Source organism: Nipponia nippon, unplaced genomic scaffold (assembly GCF_047370975.1).
Source record: "Nipponia nippon isolate SJK-2023a ecotype South Korea unplaced genomic scaffold, ASM4737097v1 scaffold_1, whole genome shotgun sequence".
In the NCBI taxonomy this organism is placed as follows: Eukaryota; Metazoa; Chordata; class Aves; order Pelecaniformes; family Threskiornithidae; genus Nipponia; species Nipponia nippon.
The window spans coordinates 35,064,875-35,089,063 of record NW_028262290.1 but is presented as its reverse complement, the minus strand read 5'-3'; the positions used below and the strand labels follow the sequence as shown (position 1 = coordinate 35,089,063).

Sequence of the window (24,189 nt, the reverse complement as noted above, 5' to 3'; positions counted from 1 at the left end):
CTCCCCGGGCCCTCTCACCGCCGCCGCCCCGCCTCGCCTCCTCAGCGCCGCCCGCCACCCCCCGCGCCCCCCTCCCCCGCCGCCCCCCGCCTCGCTCCGCCGCCCGCGAAGGCCTCCCGGCGCCGCGCCCGGGCCTCGCGTTCCCCCCCCGTTCCCGCGGCGCGAATGGCCCCGTCCGCCTCCCTTTCCCGGCCCGGCGACGCGGCCCTCAGCGCCTCTAGCGGCGGCTCGGGGCTTCGCTCCCCGGCGGGGCCCGCGGCTCCCCGCGCTCCCGTTCCCCCGCGGGAGAAGCGGCCTCGGCGGTGGCGAGGCGGAGCGGCCTCGCCGCCGCCGGCGGGTGGAAGCCCCGACCCGGCCCCGCTCCCCGGCAACAGCGAAGGAGTTTTTTCATGTTGTAAAGAGCCTGGCCAGATTTTTACCTCTCGTCTCTCATCTTTCCCGACCCCTACCGGCTCGCTTCCTGAAAGCCGCTTGTCTGCACTGCTGGCAGATGCTTCTAAAAGTGATTCAGCTGCAAGGAGCAAAAGAGCGAGGTTTAATGGAAGTAAAAAAGAAAATAAGGGCTTGCAGGCGTGGAGGTTCAGCCTGCACATCACTCAAACCCTCTCCTTCCCCAGGCGACCAGGGCAGCAGTAGCCCAGCTTGGCTGCAAAAAACCTGCCTCCTTACGCATTGCCAGGGCTCAGCCAGATAAAGCCGTGGCTCGCTTGGTGCATTTTTTGGATGGCTCTGTTTCCGTGCCCTTCCAACTAACACCAGTGCCGTGCTTCTGCCATCAAGTAACATTTCCCTTGTTGCCGCCTTTCATGTTTTGCATGTCCCCTGCAGAAGGCAGAGATGGGCAGAGAAATAAAATAATTTTAAAAGAAAAGAAAAAAAAAAAAGCAAAAAAGCAAAGCACTCAGCAGTTAGATTTGGGGATATGCAAAATTGAGATTGAAGGCTAAATGGTTTATTAGGAGATAAAGTGTTCCTTTTAATTGGAAATTAACAGAAGAATAAAAAAGGGGGGGATCAAAGACATTAATTTCTGGCCATCTTTAGCACTAAAAAGATAATGTTCAAATTCTTTATCTCAAAGTAATCAAAAGTTTATTGTTCATTAAAAAAGGCGGCTTCCAAGTTTAATACACAATCCCACCTGATTTAGTTTGTAAAAATCCGCTTTCTTGATTGGCTCAAGTAATTATTTGCCAAGTAAGACAAACCAGGAATTTTTAAATCCACAACAAAGCCAGGTAGAAGCATCAGAACTTGAAGCAATGGATTTCCTATCTGATTAGCAAGACTGCAGTAACAAAACTCTTCAGACTTAGGAAAAAAAAAAAAAAAAACAAAAAAACCCCAAAAGAGGTGGAAAGATGCCTGTATCTTTTTACTAGGCAACTGGATTGTAATAATAGCTGGGAGAGTTAGAACATTAGAGATGGCAAATGTAATCTAAAAAATCCCAGATATTTAAGTCAGGCTCAGAATGAATCCAGAGTTCATATTTCCTCCAGTATCTGTTATGCCATGAGATTTTTTTTTTTTAATTATGACTTGAAACCAAGTGGTGAATCAGTATGACAACTGAGCAAAAAAGAAAAAGATGTACCCTGACAAGATTCCCGAGTGCTCATGGTATAAACACGCTCTAATAGCACATAGCACAGGTGAATTTTGGTAGTAAGCTTGTATATGATAGACAATAATTTACACACCAAGTACATGAAATGACACTTAGCGGCAGGGCTGTACTATGAGTATCTGAGTGATAGCAAGGTTTTATTCATACTAACAGAACACTAATATGACATTTATAACCTGTTTAAACACACTTCGGGACCTTCAGCATTTGCCAAGACAGTTTTATACATACCCTGTATTCAGCTGTGGTGGCTTGTCATCCTCCCCTTCTTATTCCTCCGTTGTTTAGTTTTCTGTTTCTGAGATTCCTTACCCCTTATTTCATCTCAAAACTGAGCACAGAAGTACACAGTATAATACAATTTCTTATGTATTCTTCTGATATAATTTAGCAATGGGTAATAATGTAAGGACTTTTCATAAGGCTACTATGAGTTTTTGCATAAGTAAAGTTCATTCAGATGCTGAATCATGACGATGTCGATAAGTTTGTGGGTTTTTTTAGTTTGTTGTTTTGTTTTGGTTTTTTTACATGAAATTTTACTTTTTACTTTACTCACTATTACTAGTTTGAAGAACAACCCTACAGCATAGCATATACTTAGTATCGGTGTACCCAACAGAAAAATGCATTCAGTGAATGTCAGCATCAGGTGACAAGGGAAGTTTTCTGAGCTTTCTGCAATAGATAGATATAACCCCAACAAGCCTCTAAAAAACTCCAGTCTGCGCTATTATTTCAATACCTAACATTTCTATAATATTGCTATGACTACAAGGCTAAAAGCTTAGTTTAAAAACATATCTTGAACTGTATGTATCAACTCAGAAGAGTCTCATATCTTACACATTCTGTGCTGCAAACGGCATATAGCTGAAAGAAAACCGGAGAGCAAATTTTATCCAAAAACTTACCATATATATATATATATATATTAAATACAGTGATGACTTCTGGAACTAATTTTGTCCAGGTTTAAAACAAAGGATCAAATATTTTATCATCATTTTAAGTCCATGATAGCGTTTTGCTTTTCAGTAAGTTTCCTATATGATTGGAGCTTTACATATATGAACAACTAACTGGCCATTCTTTAGATTTACTGTACCTTTATGGTTTTTTTTTTCTCCTACTGTTGAAATACGGGGTAAAGGCTAGTCAATACCTCCAATAAGAGCAGCTTAATAGAACCTAAAAACATCTCAATTTTTGAAAATAGGGGATGCATAGTTTGTATGTACTCATCCACTCTACTCCATTAGTACACAATGGGAGTGTCACGACTTGCCCAACAATCTAGTTTCAGTAGGTAAGTTGTTAATAGTAGTAATTAATTCAGTATGCAGTTTGAAAACAACAACAAGAAAAAAAAAAAGCCACGCTAATGTCTAAAGGCCTGCACAAATGCCTAAGTGGGGGAGAGGGCACAGAGTAATTTGGTCCATATACACGAGTGCGGGACACTTGAAGACACTTGGCCTTGTCATTTTTAACCTCAGATTCTGAAAAAATAAATCAGCACTTTCAAGCTGACTTGCAAAAATAAAAATATTTTAATTTTTACTGATGTTTTATTATTAGAATTATATATTTTTTTTAAAAGTCATTAAGAAATGAGTTTCCACCCCTCAATACACACTGGTGCAACAAAACAAAACAAACAAAAATCCCCAAAGAAAATGCAGTGATGTATTTAACAAGGAGGAGATTGACAGAACCACAGAAGCAGCAGCCTGTTTTTAATCAATACATTAGAAACAGAAAAATTGGTTGGAAAAGACAGCTGAAGGTCATCTGCTCCACCACCCTCCCTGCCCCCTCAAAGCAGGACCAACTTTAAAGCTGGATCTGACTTTGGAGTTAGCAGGTTGCTCAGTTTAGTTCTGAAAATCTCAAAAGGATGGAGACTTTACAACCTCTTCCAGCAATCTGTTCCCAGGTTTGATAAAGTTTCTTTTTAGCTGTACTTTTAAAATGTATATTAAAGAACTTAGATAATACTTCGATACTAAAGTTGAAAGAGTAATTAAGCTATTACAGAGAGCTCATAATATACCAATTGGAAGTAGGTAACGCGTTGTTTATATTAGTCATAGTCATTCAACTAAATGAAAGCCTCTAATAGTTTAATACCAGAAGAATGGGTCACTTGATTTTTTTAATAATATTTTTCCGGTAACTAAAAGCTATTAGAATAGCAAAAGACAGGAGTTTGGGATTATATTTGAGCAAAGACCAGTATGATTAATACACCTAAGTCTAATCAGGCAGCTGCTCTCCCCAATTACAGGTGCAGAACTGCAACTATGAAAGTAGATTTTTGACTACAACGCCTGTCATACAAGTGACTAAAACAACTTATCACCTTATGTAGTACATAGAATGAGACACATGAACAAACGAAGACACAATAAAAACTTATGAGTAAATACTACACAGTTTTCTCAGGTAGCGGAAACCATTTATTCTTTATGGTTCAGTGAAGACTCACAAGCACCAAACTTGAGCAACTCACATAACACATTATCTTTCATGATTCATGTCTAAAATGAGAGTTCCCTAAATCAGATGAATCACACAATCACTTCAAGAATCTAAACGAAGTGAACTAGAACTTACGCTTGTCAGCATATATTCAACTTTTTCCATCACTTCCAATTACTGTTAGTACTATGGACATTGTGCAACCTCTAGGTCCTCACCTCCTTTATCAAGTATTGTTTTTTCAGAACACATCAAAGTGAATCCAACCAAAACAATGTGCTGATTTTGCAAGTACAAGCTTACATCTAGGTCTCTTGTCATCAAGGTATCAAAGCCAGTTCTTCATTTGTTGGCCCACTGACCCAAATTCAGATCACTTTGCAGGTAGAATTGTATTTCCCTGTAATTATTTGCTCCCATTGCTCTCATACATCAGTCCTAGAAATAGTAAAGCCTTGTCTAAATAAAAGCTTTACCCTTTTAATAATGCTAGTGAAATTTAAAAATCATACTGGTAAATTATTTTATAGTATATAGCAGGAGTTGTATTACACATTCAGAAAACTTGACATTATTCATTATCCTAGTTCATGTATTCAAAACTGCACGAAAGCTAAGTCTCTAGTTTTCATTTGTACATTTAATTTGTTTTGGGGTATAATGACATGACTGGTTGTGTGTCAGCTATTTCCATCATTTTCCATTTATTTTCACCACAAGGAACTGTAAGAACTTTCTGTACAGTCATCTGCTTCCTACAACTACAGAAAACATTATGCATATTTATGCCTACCTAGTTAGTATGCATAGTAACTGTATAAACTTGTGTGTGTATATGCACAGTTAGTTAATACACACAAGCTCTTAATCTATGCCGAACGCAGGGAACTTCTCATATTTCCTATGTGTTTTCCAGATTTAGAAAAACCTAGGTTTGGATTACTCCTGTAAAACACAGATCACAGAATTTGAGAAGAAAACCCAGATAATTCACATTAATCAGGGCTTCAAATGGCTCCAGGCAATGAAGACAAATGTAACTAGAGTTCAACGAATTAGCGAGAACAATACCAAAACTACCAACCTGAAGATCATGGCATATCGGTTTTCCATTACAAAACACACAGTCAGACATTTCGGAATCGCCCACTTCTGCATTACTGGGCTTTGCTACTTCATGAGAATACACTGGCTTCGCTCAGGAGAGAAGTATGGGAAAGCTGAAGTGTAATTACAGGCCAAAGCAGCAATAGATTCTATAGGATTAAATTCCTGTTTACAAGTCTGGGTTGTTTTGTGGGGGTTTTTTTGTTGTTGTTTTTTGGGGTTTTGCTTTACTGATGGCATTCTGACTACATAAAAAGGCCTTCAAACAAGTCCAAACTGCTATTTTCATTGACAGTGTTGTATGAGAGCATCACGTCCACCTTGAAGTGCTCTGGATTCTCACTGCTGCCTCTCACTGCAAGCACACATCACAGCAGCACACTTCAAACACAACCGAAGCTGCACCAGTAACAGCACCCATCTGTCTGTACATCAGTGTCAATACTAGGTACGTTTACTGGCATAGTCGAGCTGGTGAGAGATTGTATCTAATCATACCTATTGACACCTTTACAAGTAGCAGACTGTAGTGGACACTAGGTCACAGAGAAAGCAAGGAACAGGCCTTTTAAATCTGGAAGAAAGTTGAGGTCAGTGTTGGACATGAAAACTAAATATTTCACTCATCGCCAAACACAATTCTTGTACTGGCATTAAATTTACCTGATATAGTTAAGTAGATATAAAAGGGCACAACTAGCCTGGAGAGAATTGAACCAGGAGAAAGGTGCTTTCTGTTCTGCATAGCTCGTTTGCTTTTCTACCTGTCTACGTAAATTACACTGCTACAAAATGTGTTGTGTACTTCACTGACAATCTTATATTCCATACCACACCAGGACAATTAAGACAAACGAAGCCTAACCCTCCTAAAATACTCCTTTTATTGCAGGACAGTGGAAACACTCTGCAACAAGTTGAAAAGGACTTGAATTTCTACCGTTTCGTAGAAGTAAACAAATTACTTAAGGCAACTGCGCAAGATTATAAAATTATACAGTAAGTTAAACCTATATTAAATTAAGTTTTAAAATTATTATTCTCTTGAAACAAGGACTATCTTAGTCATACATGGAGTCAAACAGTAAGCAGAAAAGAGACAGAAATTCTCTGTACACAGCATTATGCAGGCTCTTCATACAGGAAAAGGCTGTTTTTCCCCCGCTCAGAAAAAAAGCAAGCTTCAGAAGTTGCTAGTATTGTAAACACGAATCGGTAATGACATAAAGGGTTTATCATAGTTAATGGGAACAACACTAAAGCATTGCCTGCATGTGCTTATAAGCATAGAATCTCATGAATGGAAACACTAAAAGCAAGGACAACCAGCAGCACTGTCACTCAGACGATGTTTGTTTTTAGAGGATTACTGATGCCTTCAACTTCCATTAATACTCTTTCCTGCCAGCATACACTAGCTTCAGACTCAGTTTGCCCAATTTTTTAAGTGACAGCTCTCAGAACTAGGTGCATGCTACTTTTAGGCATGGCAGCAACATACAGCTTCAAAACATGTGAAGTATTACCGAGTAAACAGGAGGTATCACATCAGCTGAAAATACAGAATCTACACATCTACGCTTACACCAAACGCAATTTAACCACTCAGTTTAACCTAGGAAGTAGCCATTTCTAGGTAAGCTTACCATGCAAGAAGATTGCTGTATATTATGTATGTTGTAGCCACTAAGTTTGTAAGTTTTCCACAGGACAACAGTGAATTATCAGTAAAACAATGTATTTTGAAAGAGACACGAATCGTATTTATGTTAGATTAAGTTGATTAAAGCTGTTTGGCTTCAGAGCATTTGACAATCCTGTCAAAGTTAAGCCTCCAACCCTTAGTAGAAGTTTCGGGGGGACTGCTAATAAAACTATAAATTCCTGGCAGTAATGAAGCACAAATTGTCATGTATGGAATCTGACAAAAATAGCTGGACTAAATTCTATTGCTATATAAAGGAGTAATACAATTGACAGTAAATTTTGCAGCAGTTCAAACTTTACAATTTTTTTTAAAATGAGCAGTCAGCACAACAGCTCCCATTAATAATAATTAAAAAAAAAAAAATCTTACCTTACATTGTCATCAGATCATCAGTTTACAATTATGTGCTAGCTGTGCCAGGGCAACAGGAGTTTGGGGGTTATAGGAGTTCTAGAATATTTTGAGAATTGACACAAATGCATTAATTGGATGTTTCTGCTAAAATGCTGCTGTATAGCGCTTAACTGAGCCAGACCTTTCCCACCCATCCAATAATTTACCAAAAGCATTAGTTTTGTGATGACTGAACGTTGCTGAATTTGACAATTTAAGCGAGAAGCAAACCCCCACATAATTTGAGAAGTTCAGTGTTCGTTTAATGAGAGAATGGCACCAATCTACTACTGAACAGCAATTAAAAATGCTCAAAAAGGGAACATCTATGACAGATATGTACATTTTTCAATTTCTCTGAAATTTTAAAAAAGTGCAGTGCCCACATGCCTTCACAGAAGTTAGCGAAACATCCCCATGTCTGAAAATGTTTTGATCCTTCAAAGCCATATTAAGACAAAACATAAGCAATCTACAAGGCACTGCATCTTTACAGATAGATGAAAACCATCCCAAGATTTTCAAATCAGTTCCTCACTACACCTACAGTTCACTATGGAACTCAATATATTATTATTTTATATATACTTTTGACAAAAGAAAAAAAATAAACAGAAAAACCACCCTAGATAATAAAATCCAAATTTGGAGGGAGGCAGCCTGTAAGTTTCTACTTCAAGATACAAGCTAGGAAATTCTCACTGCCTTTTCTCCAGATTATTTTTAAAGCATTATCTTTACTTTTAAGAAAACAAAGAATGAAAATGGATAAGTTGATGGTAACCTGCACTTTTAAATGAAAAGCTATAAATAAGGTCCTTGTACCAAGGAAGGTAAAATACAAGATACATATCAAGATGGATATACACTAAAATCAACCCAGGTTAATGCATGGCCTATGCAAGATTTATTAACCATCTTTAGTATATTAAACTAAACATAAAACTACTGTGGAGACCAAAACCAAGAAATAGAGCTCTATGACAGAAAGAAGCAGTGTTCTGGTGCAGACCATGCAGCAGGACTCCTTTCCAGAGGCCAAATCCTGCAATAATACTTTGCAAATACAAGAAAGAAAGAATTAAATAAATGCTTTACCTTGTGACAGACTCAGTGACAAACAGTGACAGGACCCTTTACTCAAAATCAAGCAAGGTACACAATAGCTGCCTTGAAATACATAGAAAACCATCTCACCACAAAACAGTATGGAATCTCCTTACACAAAGTTCACCACAAATTTTCCAGTTAGATCTTTGGTTTACTCCAAAGAGAAGACCGAGACATCGAATGTGAGGTGCAGGGATGCTCCAGACTGGGCTGGCTGGCAGCAGACAACTCGGCATACTTACCCAGGTACATCCAATACTGGAGAAAAAGTTTAGATGGATTTACATTTCAGAAATCATTCAGGAAGATCTAAGCCTTACTATGTTGCATGCTACAGTCACTAATGTAAGGAAACTTGCCTTCTGGATGAAATGACAATTCATATCAACATCCAAATGGTAAGCCTTCATAATCTTCACTTGCAAGTGTTGCACAGAAATGAGTTAAAAAAAACCCACAAACAAACCAGCATTACAAAGTAGCTGATGGGGAAAGTATAGAAGTAGATGACATATTTAGATGAGCATAAGAACTGTTCAGAGAAGTTTTTATGGAACAGAATCACAGGCTTTTCTACATAGCATTCCCAAGTACTACCTGAGATACCAGGAAGACATGAGTAATGTCCAGATATGATTTAGTCTATTCCTACAGACTAAAGAAAGGAAGGAAGCTGACAGAAGGAACTTTCAGAATTACAAAAACACATAGCAAAGTGCCATACCAGGTCTATTTTTCACCTGCAAGACTTCAGAATCTTTCGTCAGGCATAGAATGAAGTCTACTTGGCTCAGTTTACTAGGATTTCTGGAAAAATTATTGCAAAGGCAGAAAGAAACCTATTACCTCAGTTCATGGAAAGGGCTATCTGTCCTCCGAGTTGGAAAGTTTGATTGGACCAGTGCTTTTTCTTAGTATAGCATATGCCAACAAACTCTGATATTGGTTTTCATACAGGACTTTGATCCTTCAGTTGCATCATGACCATAGTTGCATTGCACTTGCCCTCTCCCACTTTTGAAGAGCTTTGTAACATAAGAATTACAGCTTGCTGCAATTACTGATGTCCTCTTAAACAAACAAACAAACAAAAAAAAACCCCCACACCACCAGCCACCAGTTCTCTGAGAATCTTCAGAAATCTATTGAACTTAAGCTTCAAGAACTGGTTGTTCCCCCTCTCATTGCTCCCTGCCACCCCACTTTGTGAGCATAGCTTATCTCCATATAGCATCCTCATTGTGTTAGTTAACACAATTTGCAGCAGCATTTGGAAGATCATTCTCAACACAGGGTTGTCTGGACTATTACTTTTTTAAGGAAGGTGAAGTCACCTGTTACTCCAGCATGATGCTGAAGACAGAAATTACTGCTTGGGGCATATGATAATGCACAGATACATGAGAGAGAAAAAAAGAGTCAGTCCAAAACTCAGTGTGATACAAAACACATTGGTGCAAGGTGATGCCCCCAATTTCTTTTTTCCCCATAAACTCAAATCCTTATGCAAATCAAGACTTCAGGCTCAATAGACTCTAAATCATCTGGAGATTGGGTGTTTTATCAGTCTTTGTGACTTGTTTACTTAGTGATGTATACTTCCTATACTGCTACTTTCAGAGTACTAACTTCAAGAAATTGTCTACACCTAATAAAGGTGTACTTTATTTTGTGCATGTGAAATGTAGCTACCAATGTTTTCTGTAGACATATGGACAGTTTAGAGAATGACAGAGATAGTGAAGAGCTATTCACCCTTAATCACCAGTCAGAATGACAGCTGTCACACGCTCTTTACTGATCCAGTAACAAATAATAAACTGAGATTAAAACCATCAGATTTCAACCATCTTTTGAACAAGACCTTCAGAGGAAAGGGTGAGACAAGGAACAGTGTGGTTTTTGTCCTGAAAACCTCCTACCACAGTGCAAGAGTCCTGTTCTTCAAGCATACAATAGGCTAATGAGATCTGTACCCAAGACTTCTGTCTCAAGTGTTTTCTGTATTAGAAGATGACTGTACCACATTTGGCTTTCTATCTAATCTCAAGAACATTTGATTTGTAACATGATTGCCTTCCTTTTGGAAAATAACTGGGCATTTTCTGAGCAGCTTCACTGAATCTGTAACTCTATATTTGATTAAGGTTTGACAATGTTGGTCTGATAAAAACTTAACCAAAAATATCCACACAGAGCAGTGCTAGCAGCCTTGATATTTTGAAAAAACAAAACCCAAAAAGCCAACGAAAAAAATCCTGGGCACAGAAACTCAAGGCATCTAAATGGAGAGGTAATAGATCGCTCAAAGGCTTTGGAACAACTTCAGAATTTTTACTAGAAAAGAGAGTTACAACAGATAGGAGAATCCCCTGCCATAGATTGTCATGGGCACTCCAGATCTCCAGCTCTCAGGCTTCTCATAGGACGTAACTCAGCTTCTGCATAAAACAAGGTTTCTAGTACTTTACATTATGCAGAAAAGTCTGAAGATATGAATCAGGTTTCAGCCATCACCTCCCAAACCCCGGCTGCACAATCTTTTCCATTTCTTGCACTAGCTCTGAAACTCTTGATTATGCAGCAAGCTGATTCAATTTCCTAATTGAGAAGAAAGATTTTCACTTTTTCTTCTCAAGTCAGTTTCCTCCTGGTTTAACACGCTGAATCATCTCAGTGCACACTCAGACAATAAAGCTAGATGCAAGGTACCAATATGAATCATGAGGCTGGAACAGAAGGAGGAGGCATACAAATTCCTCCTTTTCAGTGGCAGTAAACTAAGAGAAGACACTGAATAGCAGGAACCCGGCTTGACTTTTTCTCTAAGGATAAAATGCCCTGGAGAACTGCATTAGCACCATCCAGATAGTACTGTAGTCCTGGGAAGACAAAGGGCCCTGAATGTTCATCTGGAAAGATTTAACCCTGACCTACTTGGCAGAAAGCACTCCGAGGGGCTCCAAGAGAATAGGTTCCCACCTGCTGAAGACAAGGCAGAAGTTTTAAGGTCTCCGTTATAAAACGGAGATTTTAAATACCAAAAGACAGACCAGCATGAAGGAAGCAACTGTGGTCAGTGTTGCAGGATTCCAGATTGCAACATCTTTCTTTGAAGTTCTTTCATTATGGTTTTCAGTTCTTCATCAAATTCCTGTTCCAGAAAAGTAGAGTCTCTTGTAAGCAGCTCTTTCACAAGCAGAAGTCAAAAGGAAAATGACACTTCAAAAAACGAAATTACACTTGCAGATAGCATGTACATAAACTGAAGGGGGTTAAATACGATCTAATCTACTATCACTGACACACACCTTAAGAACTCCTATGGAGTATTATACTAAAAAGACTGTGGACAGAGGCTTATAAATCTGATGTCTACACTGATATCATACACTGCATGATCAATTGATTTTGCATTTAGCTTTTGTTTTTTAAATACAAAATAATTATCTGAATGAAACTCACACAGGTTTCTAAGGAAGCCACTTCAAGACAGCAATTACTTTGGAACCACAAAGTTCGTGAAAATGCTCTTGCTTTGTAATTTAAAAAAACCTTCACTTTAAGTAGCTCCACAGAGTATTTCTTAAGTTGAATCAACTGCTCAAAACCCCTCAAACACTACTTCAAAAAGTACTTAGGGTCTGGAGGAAAAAAAATACGGCAAGTGAGCAGAACATCCTGTATTGCTATTATCAGTAAAATGAAATAAAAATTATTTCTGAATTATATTTTAATACAGTAAAAGAAGGCTCATGATATTTCTACTCTTCCAATGTTATTAAGGTATTTTAAAGCCTGATGGTTTGGAAAGTTCGTAGAAGTCCTTTCGAGGACTTTTGTGTTCCTATTGTTTCCACATTAGGCCAACAAGTATCTGCACAAAGCAAATCCCAAGTCTCTCTTCCCACCCTGCTGTGTAGCTGCAGCTGAAGATGGAATATCACTAACGCAGCTTAATTCCCCTTATCCAGTTCAACACTCAACTGTTCAGGTACCACTGTTTATGAGAGCAAATCCAAACTGGACTGAGTGATTTAGATTAGAAGTAACTGGTTTTAAAAGCGAGTTCGCTCAAACCTCTTTTTTTAGAATGATCAGGACTTGTGAGTGTGCAAGCTGAATTGCTCTACCAGAGGAGAGAAAAACTACATCAGCCTCCCCCCAACAAAGCTTAAAATTATACTGCTGCACTACCACAACACTTTTAATATCAACAGGACAACATCTAAGAAACATGAGTGCCACAGGTGGTTTTTTCCACCTCCATTTTTAAAACATCATTCATTTTAATAAATATTTACATATACAAAAAAAGCACCGAGAACAGGACTGGAAAGTCTTATTATCATTTATATTTAAAACCTTTCCTGAAAGACATTTCTGTAATCTGTTCTTTAAAATTTAATTATTGACATTGGAATTTTATGGTCTCCTTAGACTGTACCTTAGATGTGAACTATATTTTGTCAGACTTTCAAATAAAGTAATAACTAAAAATCAAACATCCAGAACAGTATTCATAACATATGATATATTAATTAAAAAACTTAATTTTTCACAAAAATATTTTTTTTTTTAGGTATCAAGAAAGTGCCTGACATTTTCCCAAAACAGAAGCCATCATCTCTTGAATAAAAAATTGTACAAAGTGAAAGCAATTACTGATATGAGGCATCAGAAGTTTCATTTAACAGTCCTGACATATGCTAACAAAGTAACAGAAACTCTCGTCCCACAACCGCAAGCAAACAAAAATCCTGGACCTGAAACTCCTCATTCAATATTTGAAGTGTTTGTCAAACAGCAAAGAACGACGATAAGGAACTATTTGATCATCTATGAGAAATGAAAGCACTACATCTTAGTGATTTTTTTTTTTTTTTAAAGAAACTATTTCCTTCAACTGTTACAACAGATACCCTCTGGAGAAAAGAGGAAACACCTCAATATTATCCAAATTCCTCTCTTGATATCCATCACAGCATTTTGGAATTCCTGACAGCTTTGTCTCAAGAGTAGCTAACTGCAAGGAACAGTGCTTCTGCACTCCACCATGAAAAGGTCCACACGTTATTTCCATTCAAGGGTAGTAATCTATTTTAAAACAAGAATTTATTGTGTTGTAGTATAAAGACACTAAACACAAAACAAAGTGTTTAACAACATGAACATTGACACAAAATAAAAGCAAGATCGTTTCAAGCCAATTCCGTAACCATTTCATGTGAGAAATTCCAAGTGAAAGTTACATACACAGGCTCACCCTATGGGAAGGATGGCACCACCTTCATCTAATTCAAGCCCTATTTCAGGACATCATAGCATTATCAGAATAGTTGCATTATTTTGAGGGCTTGAGTGGTATATAGACTTTGTCTTGGCCCTCTGTATATAGGTGATCTTACCCACAGATCTACAAAAGAACCAATGGAGGCATTTCTACTGTAAACTAAAAGACCTGAGGTACATTCTCTTCTAATCTACCTTGCACCTTTTTGATCTAAGTATATTATAGGGGGGGGTATTAAAGAGCAGCATAAATTTGGTTATTTAACTTCATTGTAGTCCATGTGATAGCACAGGTCAATAAAAACACATAATGCTTTGTACTACAATGCACATCTTCAACAAAATACACACAGTATGTCATAAAGCTTCTCTGAAACCATGTATTGTAGTATGGCAAGCCACCATATGAAAAGATACATGAATCTGAGAAGATGCACTCGAACCATTTCTTCAGAGACATTACCTTGTGTCACAATAAGGTCTCTTTCCGGTGGACTATTTGATAGGATCCATTATGTGAACCATTCATACATGAATTTCTCAAAGATGCGTCAATGCTTTCAATCAATAGAGCAGTTAACATGAATATACAGATTAAATATCAGATTACTGCTCTTTCATATGAACCATTTCAAAAAATAACCAGTTTGATCAACTCACAACAATAAAATTTCGCTAAACAAAAAGTTAGGAACAGAACTATTTCATTTGCTTTAAATGATTATTTTTGGCTCTTAAAAGAAATTGAATTCTACGTTTTAAAGGCTCATTGTGAAAATATATACACACATCAAATTTATATCCAAAGCTAGATTTTACCATTGAGTTTTAAAGGCCAAGAGATATTTTCAATACAGTAGAAAAAATAGCAGTTCCTGAAGTATATTGTAGCCTCACTTCACTGGCAATATCCTAATTCAGCTGCTGTACAAAACACTTCTCTGAAGCAAATCCATCTGAACTCTAGCCACCCTGAGTTAAGCATCTATACTTTTTAAAAATGTTTTAAACATTAGGTAACAGAGAAGTATGTACAAGGCTATAAAACTTGTCAGTTATCATACAGCAGTAGGGAAAAAAAAAAAAAAAATTCAGTATTTTCAGCCAATTTTCCGTTTGTTGTTTTAGTTATTCATCCTGGGTTGGGGTTTGGGGTTTTTTTTTTCTTTTGTTTGTTTGTTTGTTTTTAAATCAAGTGGTTACCTGATTTAGACATTCATGCATTAATCACTGGATTTTTTTTTTTTTTGAGTGCAACAATAAGGCAACAGTAAAAAAAAGTTATAGAAATTTTGCATATGTGTAAAGGTATTAAGTTTATAAAAGTGCTTCCTAAAAAGACAACCTAATTGCAGTATCAAAATATTACAGAGTGGTGAGAACAACTATCTATTATTTCAATAAATGTTGCTCCATAGAAAAATGTCAATCTGATTTTAGGCTTTTTCCCCTTTTTTGGTGAAGTAAAAGCCTGGAAAAAAATTGGTATGGCTGCGTGGGACAAGCAAGTTAAGAAAATATACTTTAGTCTAAACTTAAATAAGAAGGTCCACACTTTTTTGTCAAAACATTAAGCCTCTGTCAAAAATGTATTTTTTTTCTTTTTATAGTACAGGATTAAAAGACAAGATGATGCTTACAAGATAAAGAAATAATTTACATGAAAATATCTTCTGACAAAGCTTTTCAATCAAAATATTGTTTTGTAACATTCAAACATGACATACAACAACAAAAGAAACAGTGAATGCAAACAAAAAATGTTATATGGATTGCTTTCAAACACATAAATAAATGAAATATTGGTGTAGGCAGTAGGGCTCATGCTGATGGCTAGCAGGAAATAACAGTGTGCAATCTATTTGGAAAAAGCTCTAAAGTAGAAATTACAAGCCCAATTACGGACTGCAGCAAGTTCAGTTATATCACTGCCATCCTCTCCTATCTCCAAAATAAATTCTTGATTAAATCACTCATACCCTAAATTACTCATACCTTTGCTTCAGAGATATGAATAACTATATACAAAAAGTAGTTTTATTTCACCATAGGGATAACATTGTACCTCTCTGCCAATGTCACTTGAAAAACCTTCCATGTCAAAACAATTTGACAGCAGATAAACAATTTAATAAATATGCAATGATCTTATTACAGTCCTTCAGCTAAGCATGTTAACTCATGCTGCTAGTTTTGTGATCACAGTGCATAGAATCCAAATATAAAAGAATGGGGTGGCTTTTAAGGTAATGGTCGATCCCTTGCTTATAATCCAAATATATCCGAAACTTTCGTAAGCTCTGTCATGCATCAATCTTTTTTGTGGCAGGAGCAAAACCCTTCCCTGGTACAATGTCCATTGCCGGCAATGGATGCACCAAAACCGCCAAGGAGCTCAGTGTTATTGCACAATATATGAAGACCTGGAATTCTTCCAAAAGCTTAAAATAAAAATAATGGAATTATTCTGACATTTCTGGACACCTGCATTAATACTGTATGACTAATAAAAGCATGTCAGTTGCATGGACTGAACCAGCGATCAACATGCGCCCAGAATGCACACTAGTAAAAATGCAGTCAAAGGAAGTAGTCTTCATTGCCTATAGGTCACTTCCAGTCAAAGGTTAAAGTTCAAAGACTGAATGATCAAAGTGCTCATTTTCTCAGTAGGACTATCTTCTGCTACGAGGATCACAAAATGGTGGCATCAACATGTGTCATCTTTAAAATAAAAGAAGAGTATTTATGGAAAACATATAAACATTCTAAGTCCAAATTAGCAAGGTGCTGTACGCAGAAACAATTCCTAGCATAGACAGTAGCATGCAGTGGAACTACACCGATTGAGTAATTCTGCTGTTTTGTTCAATAACGACTCAGGAAAAAAAAGAAGAGAATATCAAACATAAAACTTCCAAAATACACATACACCTCCCCAGCATATTACTATTAGCAAATATTCCATTAAAAGGACAGTAATTTCCACATTTGATATTTAGAAAGCCACTCATTAGGAAAATGAAAAACCAAATATGCTTCACACTTTGCCCCCCTAAAATTCCATCAGGTCCACATCAGTTATCGCATTAAGAAACCCTTTTGTAAGGAATACATAGCAATAAGAGCTGGCAGAATGGGCTTCTCTTGATGGGCATTCTCAACCCTTTATACATACATATATATATTCATTTATTTCTCAAGAATCAACACGAACTATAGATAACAGAATTATGCAAAAGTCATAGGCTACAACTGTAATCCTAAAAATCTTAAACATTAAAATAACTTATTTTCACTAAACGTTATATACCGTAACTGGACAGAACATACTACAAAAAAGTGTTCTATGCCAGTCTTTTCTGTATTATGCTCAATATTAAAGTAAATATTTGTCTGTGAAAGCTCTCCCTTTTAAACTTTCTCTTCCACACATCGACCTGTAGTGTATTTGCATCTGGTAACAGTAAATATTAAGCTTGTTAACAGAAAGCAAACTTACTGGCTCGTTATTTTTAGTGCACTTACTTGTAACCTTGTACACCTAGAAAAGGTAGCCTCATAAACAGTATTTCCACTGTTTACAGATTTAGTATGTACAAAGTAGCAATGAACAATTCTACATTCTCACTGGAAAACATTATGTCATCAATGCTATTAGATGTAAAAAAAACTCTTAGTTTTCGTGGGGGGTAAAGAACAAAAAATGGTACATGTAAAAAAGACTGGACAAGGATGCAAGAGAGATATAAGGGGTATTTAAACTGTATACTAAAAGTTTAGGCCAAACACCAGAGAAAACACTTTGTAATTAAAAAAAAAACAAAAAACACCACAAAACAAAACACAACAAAAAACAAAAGCAGTAAGAAGGTGCTGGTTGAAAACAAACACCATTGCCCTCTTTTTTCACAAAAATCTACCTCCTGACAACACCAAAACCAGGCAACAGCTTTATGAAACCCATTTCAGCCTGGATGCCCAGGAAAACTGTATCTGGAAGATCCTCCTGTCTTTAACACAGTATGATCAACCCTCAGATTGAAATTCAGCATGAAATTCAATGTACAGTTGAAGCAGGCATTGGGTAGGGCAGACAATCTAGAAATATTTTTAGTTATCAAAGATCAGGAGTTGTGAAACAGGGCTTGCGAGGACATCAGTCTGTAGCAAACAAGGCTCCATAACTCTGTTTATGGACTAAGTTGCTTGGTTGGGGCAGGGATGAAATGAGAGATTAAAAACTGTAATAAACTAAATGCACAGAGACACACATGTCAGAATATATCTCAAAGTGCCGCTTTACCCCTCTGTGTCCATATTGGCTTGCTTTACATCAACTCCTAATCACGCACTACTTGCTCCCAGCTAAATAAATTCCAGGCACCTACTGGAAAAAAAATTTCCTTCAAAGGCCTATGTTTGAAGTGATGACAGTCTCCCTCCCTTCTCCTCAAAACACAGGGATTCAATTTCACATTAAAGCTAAGCCAGTCCAACGGCTAGCTGACAACAGAAGGGGCAGAACCACTCTGCATCTTCTTCCACATGTTCTTGTATTAGCACTGGCATTTATTTCACCCAGTGGTTACCCTTGGACAGCTGGTTTTCTTTCTTGGTTGGGATTATTTTTTCTCCCCTCATCTACCCAGCCCAAAGTGGTTCATCCACAAGATTAGACACGTAACACTTTAGCTGAAGCAGGAGCGGAAAATGAAGATGACAGAATCACCTTTTCTTCCAAGGGCTTGTAAATCTTTTCAGGTGTACATAAGGTTGAAGACAGGTCTTTTCCAAAGAGAGGTGGTTAAAATTAGCAGGCAAGCTACGCTTCCCATTTTAGTGTAATCCACCATTTCTTCAAACCCATTAAGAAAACACTGAAAATTTATAGATCATGCCTTGCCAGTCTTGTTATATGTCCAAAGAAGAGAAACAAAATTACTTGTAATTGAGAGAAGGAGCAAGTGACATGCAAAACTTGAAGGAAAAACCCTCTAAGCATTTAAGAAATTTTTTGTCCAATGGACATCGGGCATGTTTTTATATTTTAATGTAAGAATTTAATGGGGGGGGGGGGTCATGATGGGGGTCAATGAACTTTTAATCATGACCTCCTTCGTAATTAGTACTTAGAAAGGAAGTTAAAAACCAAATTAAAATATAATGAAGCAAACCAGAATGAGTTATTTACATGAACCGACTTGCTTTCTCTTGCCTCAGGTTTGTTTTTAGGTTGCTCTGAATTTGGGGAGGGTAAGGTTTTCTGACTTTCAGAAAACAGCCATTGTGTAGTTACTTTGAAGTAATTAAATGACTTGTTCAGTGGACTATAAGCAGCTTGATGGTTTTGAGCCACAATTATATAGCAACTTTCAGAGTCAGGTAACCCACATTTCTTTTCATCCTCATTTGGTGTTTTGCGTAACTCAAATTGAATTTTATGAATAAGAAATCAAAGTAATATCTGCAGACTGTTCTCCTTGACAGACTTCAATCCTGAATCAAAACGAGACTCTAGTACAAATTCAAAGTAGACAGAACATATTTTAATCACAAGATAAAGCCAATAAATGAAACTTTACTTCTTTCTCTTTAAAAATAACTATCAAGTGAAAATACAAATACTTAATAAAAACTCCCTAAAAATTGCCAATAAAGAGAAAGCAAAACTAGAAATGGGGAAGCATCAAACACATTACAAGAGTATGAAAACAGAAAGGGAAGAGAAAGTGACTACTGAATAATCTGGTGAAGATGAAAAACTCAGCCTTGTGGGCAACAGGATTATTGTTCTTGGAGTCAATTTTAAAAACAACATAATGTAAAACCACATGATAAACAGTCCTGAGTTTCTTAAATACCTCTTAATCCCATGACATACAGCACTCCTCTTACTGTAATTGAAGTCATCTTGGTTTAGAGATACTATTAGAGTATTATGAGAAACAGAGTTTCATTCTGTTACATTACCATATATCAAAGACCCATGGGTCTCTGCAAGTATTATGAAACTCAAGTTTTTATTGTTAAAGGCATCCATGGGCTTTTAAGAATCTAGGGGTGAAGGCTTTGGCATTTGCCTCTCCAGTCATTAACTCCCACTGTCTCAAAATACCTGGTCTCATTTCACCTACAGAACAGAACACAGAACATGTCCTGGGGTGGGGAGGCAGTGAAAAACAGATGATGTCTTACGATGGAGCCTTCAGTGAAACCTAGTGATGGGATCAACTCCTCCTGCACCACCCCAGCATACTGTACTACCTGCTCTAACACATCCCTTCCCAAAATACATGGGCTTCTGATAACCACCATTTCTACAGTATTTTCCTAGGGAAAGCAAAGAAAGTATTGGCCAACAAGAGAGGAGAGAAGGAAAGCATAGCTCGTCTCTACCCCCCTCCTTCTTTCTTCCCTCACCAATGGAGTGGATAAGAAAAGCACATACAGCCAACCCCAGCTCTGGGAAGAGGATGACAAATGTTGAGGCAGAAGAAAGAAACCACACAGTAAAAAGTCAGATAGAGAGGACATGGAAAGAAAATTAAAAAAAAAACAAAAACAAACAAAAAAAACCCAAAACAACACAACACTATCACTGCAGACACTGTAGTACTATATGTAGCAATTTTAGGACGGAATTTTTTATCATGTAGAATCTTATTACTATATTATTGACTATTAGTTCTTAAGAGCCTTTAAGTCAGCCAACTGTCCCACATTGGAAATTCTGATTAACAGTGGAAATCTATTAAAACACGTAGCTGTTCACAAATATATAGGCATCTTTTAATCACCATAAAAGCTCTTAAAGCATTACCACCACCAACAAAAACCCCCGGGTTTCAAGCTAAACGTAATTTCATTACGGACCTTACCCAACCCCAAACTTAAGACTTGTCATGGACTAATATGATTTACAAGAACTTTCATTCAAATTCAATCCTATAATTTACAACATATAAATCTGTGCTGTTTAAATTTCCATCAGGGATTATTAAAATGTGATATAAAAAAATCACAGCAGAGCATCTCAGAAACAGGATTTTAATAACTTTTTAAAATTTAAATAAAGAGTTAAAGGCTTTGAATGCATTTATCCTACTTTCCTACTTTTTAATTGCCTTCAACCTGAAAAAAAACTTCAAAATTCCTCGTCTTAGTTCAATACTTACCGTGATACCACCATTTTGTTTTCTTTGGATTCTTGTTACACGTTCTTACATAAAATGAGTTATCTGGAGGTCGCCTCTGCAACAAAAGAAAAGACCTACAAATAATCAAACAATCCTCATATTGTAATACATGAGCTATTTAATAAGCTTATGAAAGGCTACCACATGAATGCAGTGAAAATGAGGTAACAGGCAGGGCTAGATCTTTGTCAAGAAAAATCTCTTAAGGATCCAGGTAACAGTTCTTACTGGAGATACTACAAACAAAACACTAATGAAAAATACCAAGTGATTTGGAGATAGATAGGGGGAGAAATAAATAAAAAGAAAGAAAACAACCCACGAGAAAGGAACAGCTCTTGTTCAAAAACAGCAACCAAATGAAATTCCTTTGCAGTTTGGAATCTAATTCTGATTTTATTAGACCCAATTCACATCTGTAAGTCTCAGCTTGAAGTGGGTGAAAAAATGAACTTAAACAAACATCCATATCTGATCAATACTTCATATTCTTCAACTTTCTTCTTAAGCGTCATCATTATGCAAAATCAAAGTCATAGGATACAATACAAAGCCATTTTGGGGGTGTCTTTCACATACAGATGACTAGGACTGACTAGGATGTGACATAAATAGGCATGTTTGGATAGCACAGCTATACAAGCTCTGACCACATCTAACTTCCACAGATATTCCACTGCAAAAGAAATGGTCAAGACTACAAGGGTAGTCTCTTTACAAAAAAGATCCAAGTTATCAGTGCCAGTCATCTATGACCGAAAAAGCAGCTTAGCACCATTGACTTTCCTCAAATGAAAATGATCAAGATCATATAAATAGTACAGCTGCAAAGCCTTACAAACACCTGCACTAAAGACATTACAATAGTCATTTTTCACTGCCTTTAGAGACAGAATCAATTTACAAAGAGTTGTCCTAAAACATGACTGAACTTCACAATTAGTACAACTAGAAGGGTTCCATCCACTCCTCTTTTCCAGTAATGATATATTAGCAGGTTACCAAAACAGTTACAAAGTACTTACTGCACTGTTTATTGTGCAGTTCTAGCTTAGTACTTTTTCAGTAGTAGAAATGTAGATATAGTGGTTTTGCCGAGTTTAGAATTTGAGAAATGAAAATCTCACTTTGCAAAATAGAAAACTATTAACTTCTTCTTATTCTACTCCAACAGTGCTAAAAAACCCCATACCTTTTCTTTGCAGCTGGAAAGCATGCTAATAATGCTAAGACAGACAGATTGCACTGACAGCGCTGGAGACCAGTCTTCCGTTAGAATGGATAAACAGATATGACCATTGCTATAAACATGAGGATGAACAGGAATATTGTCTCCAGTAAACATGACCTAAAAAAAAGAACAAACATAACTGTAATTTATTGTCCACATTTTAAATAAGACTGTATTGCTTTTGGGAAAACAATAATATCTTATTTAAGAAGTGGTTCTGCCATGTTCACTTACACTAAATATTACACTTTACTATGTTAGGTTCATTCATTTTTGGAAGCAATTAATTGAAATGTAAAATAAAACAATGGAAGCCTAAATAGCTAGTGAAGATGAAGTTAAATAAATGGTTAAACGTAGGGTTTTTTCTATGAATAGCTATACAGCATAGAAAAATGCAAAGGTAACAGTGTAAAGACATCAAACTAAACTTTCTGTATCTTGCAGCCTCAGTCTTTTATGTCCTAAGGAACACAGTTGCTTAGCCAAAACACTGGATTTTAAGGATTTCATAAGCCACAACATTATACACCAGGAAACACAACAAGATTCACAAATGAGTATTTCTATAACCTTGGACACAACAGAAATTAAGTTCTGGACAACTCATCCAGGTTCCAGAATAAAGCGTAAAATGCATCAATCCTATTAACTATAAAGGACTTGTACAACGAAAGTATGTTACCATATAGGAAATATTTTTATATTATTATGTCAGATGGAATATGTTTTTATTTGACATAGACGAATATGGAAGAACAGCATTTAGAACCTTAACTCCTCTCTATTAAAAGATAATATTACAGTCAAAAAAAGGTTGGAAAAGCAATTTTGACAACTATTGCTCTTACATCAAGTTTTTGTCAAATACACAGTTGGCTCAGGACCAATGGAAATGGAGTAAAAGTGAAACATTTGTAGCAGCATTATCCTCCTGAGCTCCTTATCCAACATAAGCACTGCCATCTTTTATGCAATGACATAATAAATCTCTACCACTCATAACCATAATACCCAGAAGCCTCTTAAGTGTTTCCAAGTTATAAAGATACATGTGTAGAAATATGCGTACATGTACACAACACACCCACCTCATCACTGACTACCAAGAAAAAAGCAACATCTTCATCATATAGGAAACTGAAATTAGAGAGCTTAACCTATCTGCCAAATAGGTTTCTAAGGCAGCAGAAAAACTGGATGGAGAATGATCTTTCAGAGGTCTTTAAACTGATGTCTTAAGCATCGAAGAGCTTACCTTCATAACCCAGTAATGTATTTCACTTCTAACTAATGTCTTCCTTTTATAGGAAAACCAGAACTAGGCATACTAGGTAAGTAGAAGCATGCACACTGTGACAGACAACATACATTTAAAGGCAGAAAACAACCAAGTGATTAAGCAGCAGAAGTGTTAACTGTCAATTCCCAATAAGTAGATTTACAGGAGAGAGAATTATGACCCAGAGGTTTGTAATACAGAATGAACTTACTGCACAACAGCATTTTTATAACAGAAATTCTAGCCATCTACAACAATCAAGTATCCAGTACTTAAAATCTTAATTGTTTTCTGTGCTAAAAATCAGTGTACGTTTATGCATCTAATTTGCTCGTTTACAATAAATTGCACAGAGCCACACACACAGGTTGGGTAATGAGTATGAGCAGTACCCACTTGGAACCAAATGAAAGTGGCTACTCTCCTGTGGGTCACCTATGAGTAGTTCACTGCAAACCTGATGGGGTGCAGAAGTACAGGTGGCCAGTTTGTTCCTTAAAACCTAAGACTGAAAAGTCAGCATTCCAATTTTTATCATGGTACCTAAACATATGTAATGTTTATGGTTTAAGTGCCTCTCTCAGCTCTGTGCTTCAGTTTCAACACCAATGAGAAAAGTGTCAGATATGACTCTTGGAACTTTGAGCTGAAACAAATAGGACAAGAAGTAAGGCACTCTTGCTTTTCTTCTTCCTTTTTCAGAAGAGCAGAGGTAATAGTTTTTAACATTCCCCTCAAGTAACGGAGGGATGG

The 24,189-nt window shown here is 37.0% G+C and overlaps 1 protein-coding gene across 2 annotated transcripts in view; it reads right to left on the bottom strand.

The window, feature by feature from the left end:
• Nucleotides 1-6,087: 6,087 nt before the first annotated feature.
• The window catches only part of UBE2W (ubiquitin conjugating enzyme E2 W), a 40,475-nt gene continuing 22,373 nt past the window's right edge, over nt 6,088-24,189 (bottom strand). The window contains exons 4-6 of one of the 2 annotated variants that reach the window (XM_087751459.1): nt 22,116-22,271; nt 20,903-20,978; nt 6,088-16,448 (exon numbers count right to left, since the gene is read on the bottom strand). In XM_087751459.1, the coding sequence (XP_087607585.1) occupies nt 16,435-16,448; nt 20,903-20,978; nt 22,116-22,271 (246 nt within the window). In that variant the 3' untranslated portion in view covers nt 6,088-16,434. Of the gene's footprint in view, nt 16,449-20,902; nt 20,998-22,115; nt 22,272-24,189 lie in introns of both variants that reach the window. The other variant, XR_015703411.1, reaches the window with a different exon arrangement.